The sequence below is a fragment of the Osmerus eperlanus genome, chromosome 7 (genome assembly GCF_963692335.1).
Source record: "Osmerus eperlanus chromosome 7, fOsmEpe2.1, whole genome shotgun sequence".
Lineage (NCBI taxonomy): Eukaryota > Metazoa > Chordata > Actinopteri > Osmeriformes > Osmeridae > Osmerus > Osmerus eperlanus.
This window is the reverse complement of record NC_085024.1, coordinates 6,434,778-6,454,434: the sequence shown is the minus strand read 5'-3', so window position 1 is coordinate 6,454,434 and position 19,657 is coordinate 6,434,778. Positions and strand designations below refer to the sequence as shown.

At 49.6% G+C, this 19,657-nt stretch overlaps 1 protein-coding gene across 1 annotated transcript in view; it reads left to right on the top strand.

Moving 5' to 3' along the window:
* The window catches only part of LOC134023809 (G patch domain-containing protein 8), a 123,967-nt gene extending 104,519 nt beyond the window's left edge, over nt 1-19,448 (top strand). Inside the window, exons 5-6 of the mRNA XM_062466170.1 lie at nt 14,019-16,147; nt 16,226-19,448. Coding sequence (XP_062322154.1) covers nt 14,019-16,147; nt 16,226-18,498 — 4,402 coding nt within the window. The 3' untranslated portion in view covers nt 18,499-19,448. The remainder of the gene's footprint in view (nt 1-14,018; nt 16,148-16,225) is intronic.
* The last annotated feature ends 209 nt before the right edge of the window (nt 19,449-19,657 follow it).

Here is a 19,657-nt window from a genome sequence, read left to right as displayed (position 1 = left end):
ACACCTGTAGAGGGATGTCTTCACAAGCACAAACAAAACCAATACCCACAAACAGACAGGCTGTCCCACCCCCAAACACGTGTTCATTGTTGACATTTTCCCCCGTTACAATTCCCCCCCTCGTTTACAGTGGTCGTCCCGAGCACTAATGTTTGGTTCAATGTTCAGGGCGGTACCGCCCTGGAGGTTGGCCGCGATTGTGGCGAGCTGGGTACCTTGGAGAGGTACCCGTTACAGTCCCTTGACGGGGTGTTGGGGTTGAGACATGAGCTGCAGGTCCATGAAGAGGAGCTACTAGGTTGTGTACAGTCCCTACCGGAGGCGGTGTCGAGCCAGGGGCTTCGGAAGATGGGGCAACTGGAGCAATGGCAGGGGGTAGCGTTGCTGTGGGGGCTGTTGGTGCTGCGGCCGGTCTCAGTGGTGCGGTTGTGGGTTCCTGCTGCTGTTGTGGCATCAGTTCTTGGCGTGCTAGTGGGATGCATGGCCAAACTGGTACTGGTTGCCAAGTGTCACTTCTATGTAGGTTCGCCGGGGTGCGGTTGGTTGGTGGTGGGTCACCAGGACAGGGTCTCAAGTTGTTACGATGGATCGTTCAAATAGGACCATCTTTACCCTCTGGCCGTACAGCAAATACTGGCTTGTCCTGGTAAGGCTGGGAGACGACTACAAAAGGTGATGAGAGCCACTGAGGAACCAATTTACCTTGAGCCCGACGGCAAAAGTTCTTAATTAGCACCCTCTCCCCAGGTAGCAACGGCAAAGTACGTTTGGTTCCAGTTTGCACGTCACTCCGCATTCCCCCATACTGTGTCGTAAGCTTGTAGAAGTGAGTGATAGTGTGTTCGAACCCACCCGTCCAGATCGGCTTTTTGTTGAGGTGGTGCGACTTCATGTAGCATGTCCACCGGAAGCCTGGCGTGACGGCCAAACACGACGTAGTGTGGTGTCATCCCAGTGCTAGCGTGGGACGAATTGTTGTATGCTTGCAGGAGGGCAGGGAGCTGAGCTGGCCACTGGGCCTGGTGCTTAACCTCGATCGTGCTCAACAGGGACAGAAGTGTACGGTTAAACCTTTTGCAGGCCCCATTGCCCTGTGGGTGGTACAGGGAAGTATGCATTTTGCTACAGCCATACATGGCGCATAGTTGTTGCATTAGGGCCGACTCGAATGCTCCCCCTCGGTCGGTGAGGATCCGTTCTGGACAGCCAAATGGGAGGATGAGAGCCGTCCACAGTGCCTTCACAGTTGTAGCGGCCGTCTGATCCTTAGTGGTCACGGCCTGTGCGTAGCATGAGAACAGATCCGTGATGACCAGAATGTATTGATAAGGGTCCGCAGGCCTACCGAGTGATAAAAAGTCCAGGGCCACCGTTTCAAATGGAAAGCTGGAAGGGATAGGACATAAAGGGGCTTTTGGTTGTTGCCCCAGCTTTCCTACCACACATGTGGTACATTCGGTGGTCCATGCCCGGGCACTTGCGCTCATTCCTACCCAAAAAAACCTCCTAAGCAAGGACAGCGTGAGCGTGACCTGCCGCTCGGTGGTACTCCTCCCATATCGATCAAGCTTGGCCCTCTGGGACGACAAGTTGTTTTACTGGGGCTACAGTGTCAGGTTCAGTGACGTGCCTCACCAACGCTCCATCTTGAAGCTCCAGATGGTCCCACTCTCGGAGCAGGCGACGGAGTTGTGGGGACAAGCCCAAACGGTTACCGATGACTGGGGGCTCTGCCTCTTGCCTCCAGACCTGGAGGAGTCGTAGGTCTGGGTCATCCCTTTGCCGCGTCGCCCATAGGTTCGAGCCAGAGCCGGGTTCTACTGTGGCCGTGCACGCCGCCACCTACTATGTTGTGGTGCTAGTGGTCTCTCCTGGAAGTCGCGACAGGACATCTGCATTTCGGTTGGCCGTCCCTGGTCGGTAGCGTATTTCGTACAAGTAGTTGGCCAGTTGGGCCACCCATCGTTGTTCAGTTGCCCCCAGTCGTGCGGTCTCCAGGTGGACTAGCGGGTTGTTGTCCGTGAACACCGAAATTTGGGCCCCCCACAGATAGTGTTTGAATTTGTCTGTGATCGCCCACTTTAGGGCCAAGAGCTCTAGCTTGAAGGAGCTGTAATTTTTGTCATTGAGCTCAGTCGGACAGAGGCTACGGCTGGTGTATGCTATAACGCGCTCTTTTCCATCCTGAACTTGGGCCAGGACTGCTCCTAAACCATCCAGGCTGGCGTCTGTGTACAGCTTGAAGGGCAATTGGAAGTCCGCGTAAGCTAGTATGGGGGCACTAAGAAGGGCATGTTTCAGGTTGTTGAATGCAGCTTGGCAGCCAGCTGTCCACTGGATTGGGGCAGACGGTCTGTTAGCCTGGCCCTGTAGGAGCTGGTGAAGTGGAGCGGCAACTTTGGAGAAAGCAGGAATGAATCGCCTGTAGTACCCAGCGAAACCTAAAAACTACCTCACTTGCTTGACGGTCATGGGCACAGCCCAATCGTGGACAATGGCCGTCTTGTCTGGATCAGTTGCCACACCCTGACTGCTGACCACATGCCCCAGGTGGACCACTTGCTTCTGGAATAGATGGCACTTCCGTGGTTGTAGTTTCAGGCCATGTTCTTAGAGCCGGGCAAATACCTGTTCCAGGTGTTGTAAGTGGGTGTGGAAGTCCGGCAAATATACTATGACGTCATCGAGATAAGTCAAGAGGTGATCGTACACTTGTGAGCCGAGGCAGCGCTGCATTAATCTCTGAAACGTAGCCGGCGCATTGCAGAGTCCAAAGGGCATACGTTCAAAGTGATAGAGGCCAAAAGGTGAAGTGAATGTCACACTAGTGACACGGTTAAAAGCAGGTGTTATCCTTGGGCCACAGTCACACAGCCGAGAGACAGATGCAGAAAATGATATAATAAAGGATAAAAATGTCCAAATACTAAAAACAATGTAAATGTCTCGTAGCCTATGGCTACTTTGGCGTATGTCCCCTCCGATCCAAGAACGCCGTCGGCTCCGCGCCTGCAGTGCGTAGGCCTGCCTGGACAACAATAATAATTGGCTACTTTTGATTCGCACAGTGACAAGTAACTGTGTAGGGGAGATTCAAGTACTTCCCTTTACGTTCATCGGACGAGCCGTGGTTATGCCTCCGGAGTCCAAATGGGAGCAGCGGAATTTTGATCGTCGCTTCTCTGTGCTCCTGCGTGTGTCCCAGTAGAATCCTGCCTTCTGTTCAATCTCCGCTCCTTTTTGAAGGAGTTCCTCTCATTGGTTGGCCAATCAGTTGGGGATCATTTAGCAGTGATGGGCTGCGTCCCTGTCAGCTGGGGAGTTCCCTCCCCCCGTCCCTGACGTCAAACAGCACACACAACACCATGCACACAATCACAGCAAACAACACGAAAATACCACAGCAACCAACACGAAAACACCACAGCAACCAATATGAAAACACCACAGCAAACAATAGTCAAAACCAAACCAAAACAACAGACAACATAGGCTGGCCAACTGACATCTGTGACATGAACGCCGTCTTCTCTTGGTCCTCTCGTGCGACATCCACTTGCCAATATCCGCTTGCCAAGTCAAGCGTGGAGTACCATTTGGCTTGGGTTAGGCTCGTGAGGGACTCCTCAATGCGTGGCAGGGGAAAGGAGTCACGGAATTAAAGATCCTGTAAAGTAAATTCCATGTTTTGCTTCTAAGTACATTATATACGTGTGAAATGAGTTCCTTAAAGCATGTGCAAAGCGCTAAAACTTTGTCACACTGAAATGTGGAGTTAAACCAAAGAACAGTTTCTCTTCCGTTTTCAGATCAGGTTTTAATGGGCAGAGCCAAAAAATGCCCTATCTACGTCATTTCACCCTATCTACGTCAGATCACTGAATGACTCCTCCTGCTGTACTGTTATCGTAGCCTACATCAGCTAGCTAGCTAGCTTCAGGATGTCTCCCACCACCCGCAACTGCATCTTCCCTGGATGCAAGAACTCCAGCTGCGCTGCAACGCCATTTAAGTTCCCTATTGATAATGAAAGGAAAAATAGGTGGATAATTTTTGTGAAGAGCCACGCTCATGGAAAGCTTCGGATAAACTCCAACAGCCGCCTCTGCACTGACCATTTCACGGCGGACAGTTTTAACATGGACCAGAGACAGACGGGGTTCACCAACACACGGCTTCTCTTGCAACGCGGAGCCGTACCGAGCATCGCTCCTCCGGCCGTTCATCCTCCGGTCGTACCTGGACCATACACCGCCGCCAGCAGTTCATCACTCAGTTCTGTGTGCTTGTTATAATTAAACTAGATAACTTTTCCAGAGGTATCTCTGCTATGAGTTAATGCAAACCGCTAAATTGATATTAGGATACTCGGTGTAGAATTATGGTATTTTGGTGAAATGGTAGCTAATGTGTTAGAAGTAGCCTAGTTGGAGAGCTCACTGTCTGCTGTCTCTGGTGTCCATTTTTACTGTTACAGCTCAGGGGAACATTTCATTTATATGCATCTGTATGTTTCACTCATTGAACAAATAAATTCTAATTCTATACGGTTTTGTTCGGCTTGACATAGCGTCCATTATCTGGGTCGGAGGTAGGCACTAGGCAGCGAGGGGCAGAGCTTCAGCTCCTTCAGGCGACACACCCCCCCAGTCTCAAGCAGAGAAGACTGCTGATTTTTTCACGATTTCAAAGCCTAATTTAACATACTTGTCTGTGTTATTTTTTCATTCGAATTTGGATGGGTAGTTAATAACACATTATTCTGTGATGTGGCGAACTTAAAACTCGTTTCCAGGTCCACTTTACAGGATCTTTAAGCTTGCGGTAATCCACACAGAATCTCCACGACCCGTCTTTCTTTTTTGCTAGGACCACTGGAGCTGCCCACGGACTCGAGCTTTCTTTCACCACCCCACTGTCGAGCATTCCCTGCAACAAGGCCCTCAACTCCGGGTAGAGGTTCGGAGCGACAGGGCGGTAGCGTTCTCTTATTGGGGGTGCTGTGCCAGTGGGTATCTGGTGGGTGACCACTGAGGTCCTTCCAAAATCTTCATCGTGTGCAGCGAATATATGTGACCACTTCCGCAGGAGGACCTTCAGCTGCGCCTGTTGATCGTCGTTCAATTCCTCTCCACGTAGTGCCAATGCCGGGTGCTCTTCGGTTGAAGTCTGTCCTACGTGCTGTACATCGACCTCAACTAACTGGGGACCAGTATTGCGTAGCACCAGCTGCGACCGCCCTTGTACGTCTCTGGGGTCAACTTGGGTTACTGTAGCCAGGGGGCGTTGTTGCGGTAGTTCCAGCGGGAAAGGATTAGGGTTACAGATGCGCAGGGGGACCCTCCTGCGGCGGGTCCAGCTCAACGATCTGGCCACTCTCCATTCGTGCCCATGGTTTGTCTTCAACCATGTCTTCAACCAGGACCAGGCAATCCTGTAGGCCAGCTGCTTGTGGAACGTGTGCCCAGATAATGGTGTCTGTGGTAGGAGGCAACCTCACAGGGGACTGCCTCTGGAGTCTAGCGACTCCTTGTAGCTCCATCTGGCCCATCGACGTATCCGCTTTCCGGCAAGCGACAAAAGCTGCATTCCAAGCCTTCTCTGCATGGGGAGAGAACACAGACTTAAATGCCTTGACTCCTGGATGCTCCCCACGGAATACCTCTGTCCAACAATCCGCCACCACGTTCATTCCAAGGAGGCCATATTCTGTGTTTATACAATCATCCCTTACAATAACCACACCCTTTTTCTTAATTTCTATTCCCCAATACTAAAATCCAAGACCGCATAACCCACATAGGGAATACGAAGACCATTTGCCGCTTTCAAGGTTAGCCATGGTATCCCGCTGGGATCTTGTATGCACCCCCCTCCGAAATAATGTTGGAACAGTGTTTGACTGAACATGGTGACTTGCGATCCGGTGTCGAGTATACATGGAACACATTGTCCTTGTACAAACACTTCGACTTCAGGGCATGTGCCCACCATTGAGGGCCTTTGTGGGGGTGCGGTCTGGAACCCCTCCCGGTTCACTCGCCATGCTGTGACCGGGGGTACTGAAAACCCGGTTGGTGAGGGCGTAGTTGTGGGCAAAACCTCTGAATATGTCCAGCCTCCCCGCAGTCACGGCAAATGGCTCCCCCTTGGCCAACCCATTGGTAAGGCGTGTTACCGGGGGGGCAAACCCTAACCGCTGTCACGGGCCACTTGGTGCTTGACGCCAAGACTGTTGAGGGTTTGCGTCCCTGGCCGGCGGCGTTGTAGCAGGGGTGGCTGGTGTGATTTTCAAGCATCCTTGTAGCTCTTCGACGATGGATTTACTTAGGAAGCTCACCTGCTCTGTCAACTCTTGACGCAATTCAGCTCGGAGGGCTTCCTTCATTTGCTGCCAATCGGGGGTAACCATTGAGGCCCTTTTGAATGTTGTGGCAACGGTTGGGCAAACTTGGGCTTCTTCTGTGTGGCCCAGTTCACGCTCTAATGCTTTTGCCTCTTCACAGGCCTGGACAAACGTGAGCGTTGTAATCCTTCTGAGCTGTCTTTGTAGTTCTTGTTTGACCAATCCGTGCCTCAGGCCCATGGCAATCTGGGTGCGCAGCAGTTCGTCATCCGAGCCCGCTGGGGCTCTCTCGCTCTCCAAATGTGGTGCAGCTCCCGCAGCCGAAGAGTGAACGTGCCCACATCCTCTCCAGGTTCTTGTTTACATTTAAAGAACTGTACCCGCAGCAGGGCTACTGGTTGCTGGCCCCGATACAGCCCTGCCAGGGCGTGTAGAATCTTCACATCAGTATTTCGATCGGCCTCGGCCAACAGCACCAGCTCTCTTTTTGCTTTCCCCTCCAATATGCTCAACAAAAAGTCTACTCGCTGTTCATTATTTAGCCCCTGGGCCCGAATAAAAGACTCCGTTTGAGTTCCCCAATCTAGAAATTTGGATGGTTCTCCTTCCCCACTATACTTTGGCACCCATGGCCCACTCATGAACCACGGCATCATTGCGGCCACTACTTGGGGTTGTGCCCCCGCTTCTATTGGCTGCCCGCCGTTATCCATATTGCTGTGTACGTAAGGGTCCTACCGACTTACGCCAAAATTTGTAACCGTAGCAGGTTCTAATTGTTTGACCCTCAGATACACAACAATACAGAAACGTATTCGTAAAGAAAGGTTCGATTTTTATTGACAAGATTTAAAACAATAAAACTATCGCACTATAAAATACCAGGAGAAGTAGTAGTTCATAAAATAAGATGGCTAGACTGGGCACCGGCAGTGGATATGTGTCAAAGCGGCAGAAGGGACTAGAGCAATCTAAATGACCGCGTAGTAACTCCCGTAGTAAGTATAACAATGTGCACAACCAATACCAATAAATTAACACTACAATTGTATGTGTAAACGGTGCAATCAATTCGGTACTGCAAACTTGTGTGCAAACGGTGCAATCAATTCGGTCAACGAGTAGACACTACCACATCATACCACGCAGACATAGAGCTCTAGACATAGGGGTTTTACCACATACAAGTAAAGGCACTGCGGGCAGCCAATGGAACGTCTAATCGTACTTACTACACTATCTATGGCTCAAAAGGAGGGACGGCTCACAGGCCAACCACAGTCCAGGGTTCTCACGACCCAACCCACGGCCTAGCCAATAAGAGTCCAGCAGGAGGTTGGCTGAACGAGGCGCTCCGTCCGGCAACGCCTATATGGCCCTGGTGTAGGTCTCCCGTGCTCTCGCCACTCCGTTCAGGCTGGGGGGCAAGGAAACAATAATGAGCGCCAAACAACAATTCTGACCCCGGCCCAATTGTTCCGTGATCACATTTTAGCGTGATTACTTTCCTTAGGCCGAGGAAGATGCGTGCGTTGCTAGAACTCGGGGTAGTCGTTTTGGCCGATCGCTCCGAACGGCGAGTAGTTGGTTCTGGCTCTTGTCGTAGTATGTGGAAATCTTCATCGTCCGGTGCGGCTCTGGCGTTGAGAGGAGATCGTGGTTCTTATGCGTGGACGCAACCAATCCCGTGGGTTATCAGCCAGCATATAAGGAACACCTGTAGAGGGATGTCTTCACAAGCACAAACAAAACCAATACCCACAAACAGACAGGCTGTCCCACCCCCAAACACATGTTCATTGTTGACATTTGCCCCTGTTACATACACTGTCCTCACAGGAGAGCTAGAGTTCACAGTATACTAGCACACAGGCCCCATGTGGTAGGACAGAACAACATCAACACAAAATATCCCTGGAAGTCTGATGAAAGTCTTAAAGGGTTTGGGATAGGGTTAGCTCTAAATAAAAAGAGCATGTACCATATTTTCGTCACTATAGGGCGCACTGGATTATAAGGCGCACTGTCAATGAATGGTCTATTTTCTATCTTTTTTCATATATAAAGCGCACGGGACTATAAGGCGCATTAAGCCAGTGTTTCCGCTATGTTGATTTTTCCGTGGCGGCCCGCCACGGTTAAATTTCTGCCGCCACGGTATCAGAAATAGGGCTGTACAAAAATTGAGGCCGTCTATCAGCCGTGATTGTAAAGGCCGAATTATACTTCTCGACTCTGTTACGGACAGACGGACGGACGGAGTCGGACGGATTGGTTGAATTTATAGTACTCCGAAGGCTGTGGGTGCTGAAAACAATTCACTGCCAGAAGAGTAGGTGGCGCAACGTTTTTTGTAAGTCGTCGTCGAGTGTTTATTTACCTAGGTTATCGAGAAGTCGGAGCAAATGTACAAATTAGCCGTTTCATCAATAAAATACGCACATTTTCAGCAACTACACTGACCATTTCTCATCACATTTTAATTCAGATGCTGATTTACATGTACTGTTTAGCTGAAATATGAATTGTAAAAACTTACAGCAATGGCGGTCAAAGGATTCTGTTCGTCCTGTTTATCACGGCAACCCCGCCCCTGACGCAAGAGGTTCTTAATACGGACCAATCACAGCCAAGGGGTATCCGTAAAATGACGGACGGACAGACGGATAGTCATGAAAATCAGGAGGTGCACGTAGAGCTCTCCGAGGGGCTCGGAGAGGGCACGGAGAGGGAATTCCTCGTCAGAGAGGGCGTTCCCTGTGTCCGTCTACGTAAAAACGGAGAAGTATAAATTGGCCTTTAGAGCGCATGTCGGAGAATAGCACACACTTCACAGCGCAGTTGAGATTGCGGGTGTGCTGGTGATTTTCGTTGTTTGTATTCTTCCCCTGCTAGCAAAATTGCACGTCTGTTGATTCGATAGCGATTGCTGCCCTTGCTCACGTTTGTATTTTAGGTGCATTATTATGCTGAAGTAGTTTTAATGAATAAATAGTGGGTATATTGTTATTATTTGCTACAGAATGCTTAGCCTATCAAGATCAAATGAAGCAGACAGTGTACATGCTTCAGAGTGGCCTACCTTAATCGATAGGCTAGGCTACTGAGCATTTCCTATAAGTTGCTACGTCAATTATTAATTGGCAGCATTTATGCCATTTAGAACATACTGTAAGTTGTCTTTAAGGGTGTCTTTTATTTCTTTAGGGGAAATCGGACGTGCAATATGACATTAGCTGTTAGACTATTACATTAACCTGCTCCGAAATATAGGGTTAGGACTTTGTTTTGGCCCGGGGGGGGGGGGGGGTTCCGGACAGACCTGCCCCCACTGCTAAAAAAAATCCTAGAGGAAACACTGTAAGCTAAACAAAACAGTCAGTCAGTCAAACATTATTAAACGTGTTCACAATAACTCTCAACATTGTTCAAACGTTAATGAGCGTATTCACAATAACTCCCAACCTTGTTCAGTTGTAACACGTAAAAAAAACTTGAAGTCCGCGTCGTAAGCGTGTCCCTTGACAGGTGCCATTTTGGGGTCCTTATACACACACACACTGTAATATTATGGTGAAGCACAGTATGTATTACTCCGCGACGCTCCTGACTACGGTAGCCGTAATTCTGCAAGCCGTGCAGCTTTGTAGTTTACCAAAGTCGTACTAAAAGATTTTGACAGAGCGTCGTGTACCACACAAAATCGCTTCGAGGTCAGTAAGCACAACCAGAATTAATCCATATATAAGGCGCTCCGGATTATAAGGCGCACTGTAGTTTTTTGAGAACATTAAAGGCTTTTAAGTGCGCCTTATAGTCCGGAAAATACGGTATATGCCAAAAGCACTTATCATCAAGTTATTGTTAGTTCAATTATCAGATAATGTTTGTGAGGCCATAAACATGGCAGAGTTGGTTTGACTATAATTACAATTGTTTCTTTTCTTTTCACAATGTATGTTTCATGTTTTGGCTGCTCACAATGTTTGGGGCTATCTCGTTGTTATGATCAGTGACCTATGCTCTTTTGTAATGCTCTCTCTTGGCAGTCGCTTTGGATAAAAGCGTCTGCTAAATGCATACATGTAAATGTTTCCAAAGTAGCATGTAATATGGGCTCCAGGTGGTTTGTTAAACAGTATATTGTGTGTGTATTATTTATTTTCATTCAATTTATGATAACATAAATGAACAGTTTTCTGAATATCTGATCAGTTGATGCCTTGCCACAGGGGCTCGGGTTCGAGTCCAGCCTGGGCCATTTTCTGCATGTCATCCCCGGTCTCTCTCCCTGCCTTTCCTGTCTATCTATAACTGTCCCTATCGAATAAAGCAGTAGAACGCTACAAATCTCTTAACAATCCTGTACAATTTGCCTTAAAATGCCTAAACAGGGCATACCCAAAATACATTGAAATCTGTTCTTGAACAATTTGGAGTACATGCATGGTTGTGGAGTAATAGAAGCTTGAACACAATGTGAAAGGAAGTTTTTATTTCCCCTTGAATTGTGTTTTGCATACAGATGCCTGCAGATGACAATAGGTGGGAGGTATTTGCTGGAAAACACAACTGGACCACAGCACGAAGCCCTATTCCAAGTCCAAAGTTGATAACAGTACCACACATTTTTTATATTATATACACTACCGTTCAAAAGTTTGGGGTCGACCAGACAATTTCGTGTTTTCCATGAAAACACACTTTTATTTCTCAAATAACTTTCAAAATGAATAGAAAATATAGTCAAGACATTTAAAAGGTTAATTATTATTATTAGAAATAATTATTTTTACTTGAAATATAAATTTTGTTCTTCAAACTTTGCTTTCGTCAAATAATCAGCAATTACAACATTGCAGACCTTTGGCATCCTAATTCTAATCCTTCTAATCATCCATTAGTCTTCTAAGGCAATTAGCAAACAAAATGTACCATTCGAACACATACAGTAATAGTTGCTGGAAATGGGCCTGTATACACCTATGTAGATATTTAATTAAAAAACTGACGTTTCCACCTAGAATAGTCATTTACCACATTAACAATGTATAGTGTATTTCTGATTAATTTAACGTTATCTTCATTGAAAAAAACAGTGCTTTTCTTTGAAAAATAAGGACATTTTAAGTGAACCCAAACTTTTAAACGGTAGTGTACATGTTTTTCTAAATGTACATCTAGGTGTTTTCTAAAAGTGTCTTTTGGAGACTCCAAAAGGACCCATGGTCAAATACTTTATCCATACTAGGATAAAAAGGCATTACTTTTCATAATTGTTGGCTCTAATGTAAAGTGGTACTTAGAGCTATCACATCCCATATCCAGATCCCCCATTAGTGTTGCTGACACAGAGCAACTAAAGCATAATCAGTATTTATTTCTGATACTTCCCCAAACTATTAACCCGTTATTTAAATGTATGTACTTGAGTTGGATGTAGGTCTGGTCTGGTTTGAAGCTGTCATGCCAAAAACTGTCCGGGTGCTGTCATACCAAAAACGGTCCGGGTGCCAAAAACGGTCCGGCCTGACGTCACAATGCCGCTCCGATGCAAGGATGTGTCCGTTTCTATGCCAAACCTTAAATTCCTGAGATTGCTACACGCCCTAGTCGGAAACTGTCCTGGGCTGCGTTTCCTGAAACCATCGTAAGCCTAAGTTGATCGTAGAATCCATCGTACGACGAATCTTAGTTTTACGGGCCGTTCCCAAAGACACCGTAGCTAAAGTGTCTCTTGAAAATTCGTAGCTCTTGAGAGCGCATAGATTAGCCTACTCCTTACGAGCATGTTTGGGAAACGCACGTAAGAAATATCGATGGTTTCGTTATTGTGCTCGATCGTTGCTACGATCCATCGTTATCGGGAAACGCAGCCCTGGTTGTTATACTGGTTGCTGGTAGGCAGTTTTGTATTTAGGCCTATTTAAAACAATTTAGCCTACCCTACGATTTGAAGTTTTCACTCGTTCGACATTTTTGAGACAGAAACGTGCGCAGGTAGAATATTATCCGTATTGCCTTCCCGGTCTGTTAAAATTGATGCAAAATAATTGATTTTTTCGACTAAAAAAGATAGGCTATCAACTTGCAGATAAACACAGTAATGTAATCGCAAGCATTTAGATGATGCAGTGGTTTGCTATTGAAGGCTCTGGACATGACATGGAAGCTCCTATTGGATCAAATGAGGTGTCAATCGAAAGGCCAGAATGCAGATATTTTAGGAATGTTTACATCCAAACTGAAGTTGGTTTATGTGAATGACTATAGTCCAAAAATTTATGGACGTAATACTGTGTTTTGGATGAAATATTTTACTTGACTGGATCGTTTGAACCTTTGATAATGTAACCAGACCATTTTTGTTGGGATTATTGTATAACTGGACAACTGTGAGGCTCGATAAGTGAGTCAAATCAAATCAAATGTATTTGTATAGCCCTTTTTACACGCAAGCATGTCACAGAGGGCTTCACATATGCCCATAGAACTGCCCCTCAACCAACCTAAACCCTCAAGGAAGACAAGGAAAAACTCCCAAAAAACTCTCAACAGGAGAAAAAAAAATGGAAGAAACCTTGGGAGGAGCAATTCAGAGAGGGATCCCCTCCTCCAGAGACGGTTGGTGGGAGAGAGGAGCAGAACACAGGCTAAACATAGTCATACAGTGTCGATGGGTTTTTAAAACACCAAAATCCATTATTCAACTTTATAGATGTAGGACAGGACCGGGAGACTCGCGACCAGGTCCAGCGTTGGCTGACCGACCTACCTGTTGGTGGTCGGTGATTATACCTGCTGTTGCGACTCAATCTTGAAATGGTTGGTCTTGTGATTCATTAAGTGAATCACAAGAATCATATCTTTCCACGATATATGGCATGTGTATAGGGTGACCAGACCTCCGGATTTCGTCCGGACAGTCCGGTTTTCCAGCACTTTGTCCGGACCACTGTTGCGTGTCCTCCTTTTCGCCTTTTTGTCCTCCTTTTTGATCCTTCCTGCACACCGTCGCAATGTACCACTCGCGTGGGCTTCAGGGCCAAAAAGAAAGACCTCCTTCAAACCAACGTGGAGTTCAGAAATCCACTTTTCCAATAAGAGCAGCACAGATCAATATCATGCCTTCTGTAAGCTCTGTCGCATTGATATAGACGTGGGTAGTAGGGGGAAATGGGCTTTAGAGTGGCATGCCGCTACGGCACAAGGATAATGCTAGTTCTGCCGGGCACTCTTCCTTAACATCATTTTTTGCTCCGAACACAACAGCAGATGATAAAACAACCGCTGCTGAGCTGACCACATTATTTCATGCTGTGAAACATCACCACTCTTTCAGGAGTTTAGACTGCAGTTTAGACTGTTGACTTACTAAAATGACTAATGTTATTGTCTGAATTTCATACTAATGGCCTCCATCCCCCCCGGTCAACAACCTTTTGGGATTGTCCTCCTTTTTGACCCTTTGTCCTCCTTTTTGGACCCAAGTGCCCTCAGGGTCATGCTTCTGGTCACCCTACATGTGTACCAATATAAAACGAATAATATTGTGCGTCGCGTAGTTTAGCACTTAACAATCCTACGCTAAGAGGTTAAAAAAACATGTTATGACAGAATTTAAATGTATGTATGCTTCCTCTCTTTTTTTCTCTCCTTCTCTCCTCTCCAGAGGTACAGGATGGGTCTGTTGCCTCAGAGGAACCAGAGGGCTGAGACATGTGTCCAGTCCTGGGGGTAGCAGCCTGACCCACAGCCCTCTTCCCACACTACCCCAGACCTCCAGTCAGCCCTGTACAAGCCCCACTAAACCCCAGGCACTGGACCAATGCTCCCATCTCCGCACTCACATCCACTCCCCTCCCCAACCTACTAAAGCACAAGACCCCTCAGTCGAAAGGCCTCCTGCTGTGAATCCCCAGTCTTGCCTGGACCTGTCCCCTCCGCACTCTCTCTCTGGGTTGGACAGGGATGGCACCAGGGTGGGGGTCTCCTTCTGCTTCTCCCGGAGGGGGCAGAGGCTGGAACCATCTGCATCTGTCTTCTCAGACCAGGAGGAGGAGGAGAAGGTGAGGCGAGTGCAGAGAAAGGCCAGAATGAAGATGGAAGAGGAGGAGATGGATGAAGAGGTGGGGCAAGGTGGTGAGATGTCGCAACACATCTTCCTCCCAGAGCAGCGGGGTGAGGGGGAAGAAGGGGAGGAGAAAGACCGTAGCTTAATGGGGGACTGTTTGGGGCAGAAAGAAGAGCAGAGCCGAGAACATCCAGTGTACCGCAGCACTTTAGAAAGCACCATTAAACACAGGGATAGAATAGAGGGAGGCAAACACTCATCCTCTTCCCCCTCCTCTTCCTCCTCCTTGGCCAGAATACGAGCACTCTGGCACACACGAGACAGACAGAGGAGGCTATCCCTCTCCGACATGGAAAGGAATGGAGAGATGGAGGAGGGGAGGGAGGAGGGCGGAGAGAGGGGGATGAGGAGAGGAGGCCGAGGGCAGCCTCCAGCCTTGTATGCGTGTGTGCTCGGCAGAGACGGGTCCAGCAGTTTGAGATGGCCGGTGGAGCTCCTGAAGTTCACCAAGACTCAACCTCCTCTCTCCTACAGCTGCAGACCTCGCTGTCTCTGTTTCCACGGCAACCACAGCGGAGTGTTGAAGGGTCGTCAGAACACAGGGAGGAGAGAAGGGTCCAGCTCACACACGCGCGTAGAGGAGAAGAGCTCTCACACACTTCCTGTGCGGACAGAGGACATCAACTCACACAAACTTCTGACGGTTACCAAGGAATTTAACTCGCACACACCAGCTATGCCAACAGAGAATATTTACTCACACTTAAGCCCCATTCTCACAGAAGACACAAACTCACACACACTCCTCACTCACACAGACGAGGTGAACTCACACGTACTGACACACACAGACAAATCTTACTCACACACACTCCTCACACACAAGTCGAACTCGGGTCTGCCCCCACCACTTGTCAAGGGTCAGAAGCAGCTCCATGGCAGAGCTGTGCCCCCCCAGACAGAGAACAAAAGGAGGACAGATATACAGTCTGCAGAAGCACATCCACCCCCCCAGATGCATCCACCCCCCCAGACACAGCTACCACCCCAGACACAGCTACCACCCCAGATGCATCCACCCCCCCAGACACATCCACCCCCCCAGACACAGCTACCACCCCAGACACAGCTACCACCCCAGATGCATCCATCCCCCCAGACACATCCACCCCCCCAGACACAGCTACCACCCCAGACACAGCTACCACCCCAGATGCATCCGCCCTCCCAAACACAGCAAGCCGCCCACATAGAGAACAGGAGACAAGCTGTGTGGCGTCAGATCTCATGCAAGGGACAGATCCACCCCTTCCCTGACCTTAGTCACGTTGACAGGAACAACAAAAACTCAGACAATCCTCTGGGGTGGAGATCAGAAGACGAGAGACGGCAGAGGGAGCGAGCTGTCTCCGCCGGCGACCGCAAATTAGACGCCGTCAGCAGGCCAGGCATGGAGGACGTGCAAGCGCGCCAGCCCAGGTGTGTGTGTGGGAGCGACACTTGCCCTGAGCGTGTGTGTTCTCAGCCTGTGGGCGGCTCAAACGCGTCGCCCAGGAACAGAAGTGATGGTGCAAAGAGACATCGGCTCATAGAGAGGAAGAAAGGAGTGGGAGGAGGGAATTCAAACAGGTGTGGAGCGACAGCGTGCACTCTGAAGAGCGTTGTTGCCACGGTCTCCGGCGTGGCTGTCGGGGAGAAAAGAGGAGACACCGGGGCGTGGGTGGGGGGTAGGAGGAGGATGGAGGATGAGGGGAAGATGAAGGTGGGGAGGAGGAGGAGGAGGAGGAGGAGGAGGGAGGATGAAGGGAACACAAAGGTGGGGAGGAGTGTTCGCAGGCCAGCGAGTGGCTGCCTTTCGCAGAAGTGTGAGTCTGGAACTGGCAGAGAGAAGACTTCCAGGAGTCCCAGTCCAGACTCGCACCCCTCACACTGTCACCCAGCCCTGGGCCTAGCGAGGACACACACTCTCCTTCACACACAGAGAGAGGGGGATGGAGGGAAGGAGGGATGGGAAAAGGGTGAAGGACGGTTTTCCTGGGAGCCACGCTTCTCCTCTCTGCAATCTTTCATGAAGTTGTCCTGGGAAGCATGTCACCATGGTAACAACGGGGGCTACCCTGACTACGGTTACCCTGACAACAGTCCAAGCATTGGCCCATTGAGAAAGAGAACATACATGCAGCAGGGCAGGAAGTACAGTGAGAGGAGGGGGGGGAGTTTGGAGCTGAAGGGAGGCTGGAGAAGGAATGAAAGAGGAGTTATAGGCAGAAGGTACAGAGAAAAAGAGAAGAACAGCAGGGAGAGAAACAGGCAGGTGATAGAGTCAGAAGCCTGGGACTGGATGAGTGGCCCGAACCCTGGTGGTGGATTGGTTTGGGGTCGGTGTGACTCGAGAACCAAGCACAGAGCCCTGGAGTGGACCAGGGCAGCCAGGGGATGCAGCCCCAGTCCTGGAGGTTGGATCAGGCTGCATGCCGGCTGGAATCAGAAGATTGGACACCCCAGGGTAGAAGACATGGATGGGGGCAGAGGTGCAGGGGAACCCAGCCCAGACAGATGCACTTGGGGCAGTGGAGACAGCTGGGAGGAGCAGGGTGGCTCCAGACACACCCTAGGTCCGGGGGATAGGAGAGGCAGCCCGGAGTGGGCCTGGAGGTTGGAGAACAGGCGACCCCCGAGCCCTGATTACTGTGGCAGCAGACACACACACACTCCCAGCACCAGGTATGTGTGTGATGCAGGGGGCACAAGGGGCCTCAGCCCTGGCTCCTGCAGCAGTATCACCAGTGTGTCTGAGCTGAGTGGGGAGTGGAGCAGGGAAAGTATCCGATCAGGGCTCACCCTGGGTGGGGCAACGAGAGCCACAGCAGCCCTGGGCCTCTCGCTCTCCATGGAGCGGAAACATTCACAGAGACCCTCACCCACCCCAGCACCACAACCCTCCCCCACCTTTTCCAGTCTTCTCTCTCCCCGCTCTCCCTTTACAGAGAAACCAACTGCCCCCAGACACAAATCACCCCCCTCTCCCATGACGGTTCCCAAAACTACACTGGACTCCAACCTCAACCTTGACCCCATGATCCCTGACCCCAGGCCCCCTAGGGCCCCCCTGCAGAAGAGGAGCCTCCCCATAATAGGTAAACTGCCCTCCATACAGAGACGTAAAAGAGAGAGAACAGAGGAGAGGAGGGAGTGGCGGAGGAGAGAGGATGAGGGTGAGGAGAGGGAGGAGAGGAAAGAGAGGATGAACACTGAGAGCAGAGAGGACACAGACAGTCATTTGTCTCCCCAGGACCAGTCAGGTTCTCCAAGCCATCCCTCCCTCCACCAATCCCAACCCAGGTCTGAGGATGGACAGACAGAAGGGCCAATCACCTTCAGCGCTGAGGAGATGGACAAGTACCGCCTCCTGCAGGAGCAGGCCAGAGTGCACATGCAGAGACTGTTACAGACTCCTCAGGAAGAGAGAGACACAATCACTCACACACACACACACCCTCACACACACACACATACACACACACACATGACCCCCGAGGAGGAATTCACACACCTTTCTCTACAGAACCCACTACCGGTGCGTTCCCACCCCATGCACACACATGCTGCATACACACACAAACAAGAATCCTCCGCCGCACAACTGATGACATTGACCCCCCAGGATCTGTATCCACAGCCCATCCCTCTGGGGTTCCTCTCTCTCCCCCCTGCCTCCCCCTCATCCCCCCTCCCCAGCCTCCATCACATCCCCCTCCAAAACACAGCTCTTTCCATGGCCTCCTCCTGCTCCTCCCCACCCACATCCCTCAGTCCCCACTCGCCTCACCTGCCCCACTCCATAGCTCCCCTGCATCCTCATCGTCCCCACCCCCATCTCGCTCCCCTCTCCTTCTCGTCTCTCTTCCCCTCAATATTGCTGCCCCATTCCCCCCTCCCTCTCCTCCCTCCTTCCACAGCCCTTCATCCCTCCCCCCCCACGCCCCTTCTCCCCCTGACCCTGCACCTGCACCCCCTGCGGCCTCAGACGTACATACACAGAGTCTGGCCCTTGAGGTTTCAGCAGAAAGCGCTGTGATTCTCTCTCTAGCGTGACGGCCATGATGACTCCCTGTCACCGCTGGCTGGTATCAGTCCTTAGAATCAGTCCTAGAAACAGCCCCAGAACAACTACAACAAGCTCTTAGGACCACTAGAGACAGTCCCAAGACCCATTAGAAATAGCCGTGGAGCCAGCTTCTAGAACCATTGGAATCATCCCTAGAACCAGCCCTAGAACCACAAGAATCATTCCTGGAACCAGCCCCAGAACCACTACAGTCATCCCTAGAACCACTAGAACCAGCCCTCGGGCCACTCAGAGACAAGACACTGACCATGGATCACAAGTAGAAAAGAACAACTGATGCAGCCACATCAAGTCAAATAGCACCACTGGACTCTGTTTGTAAACTCTATCACAGACACACATAAACACAAAATACACACTCAGACACGCCAACATCAAATATGTTTGACCTTTTTGAAATAAATGCATTTCCCATTTAGCCAGAGTTGAACTGCTTGCCTTCGGACACATGGACAAAGCAGGTGCCAGGAGACGTGGCCCTTTGATCCCGGGGCTCTCCTCGCTCTGTGCGGAGAGGAACAGTGCACCTGCTACAAAGACCAACTGGCCTCCTCTCATCTCCCTCTCTCTGGCCACCTGCACAGGAGACTGACCAGCTGTCTTTTGAAGTACTCTTCACACCAGAGAGAGGAGGAAGAGAGAGGCGGAGAGAAAATGCCTGCTCTGCTCTGACTCCATTACTCTGGGGTTATCTAAATCCAGGAGAGCTTTTATACAGGGTGAAACACAAGCCCGGTGCTGGGGCACAAACACAAACACAACCCTTAGAAATAGGCAATAACTGTTTTCCAGTGGACTCGTAAAAAGACCTTGAATAGTATTTAATAATTTAAATAATGTCTGTTGTGTAAATAATTTGTCCAGGGGTGTCGTAGAGAGACTGCAGGAATAAAACAGGAACTGATGGTATTGTTGGTATGCGTGTCGTTTTTATTTCACATACACGACAAATGCACTAGCACAGATAGACACAAACACAAACAAACAATGACAAGAAGAGACAGAAATTCTACATTTGGCATTTGCTGACTGAAGGGTCTGTCAGAGTGAACATTCCTGTAACTTGAATGTGGGGGGCTCTGGCAGTTACGATTTCAGAGCACGTCTG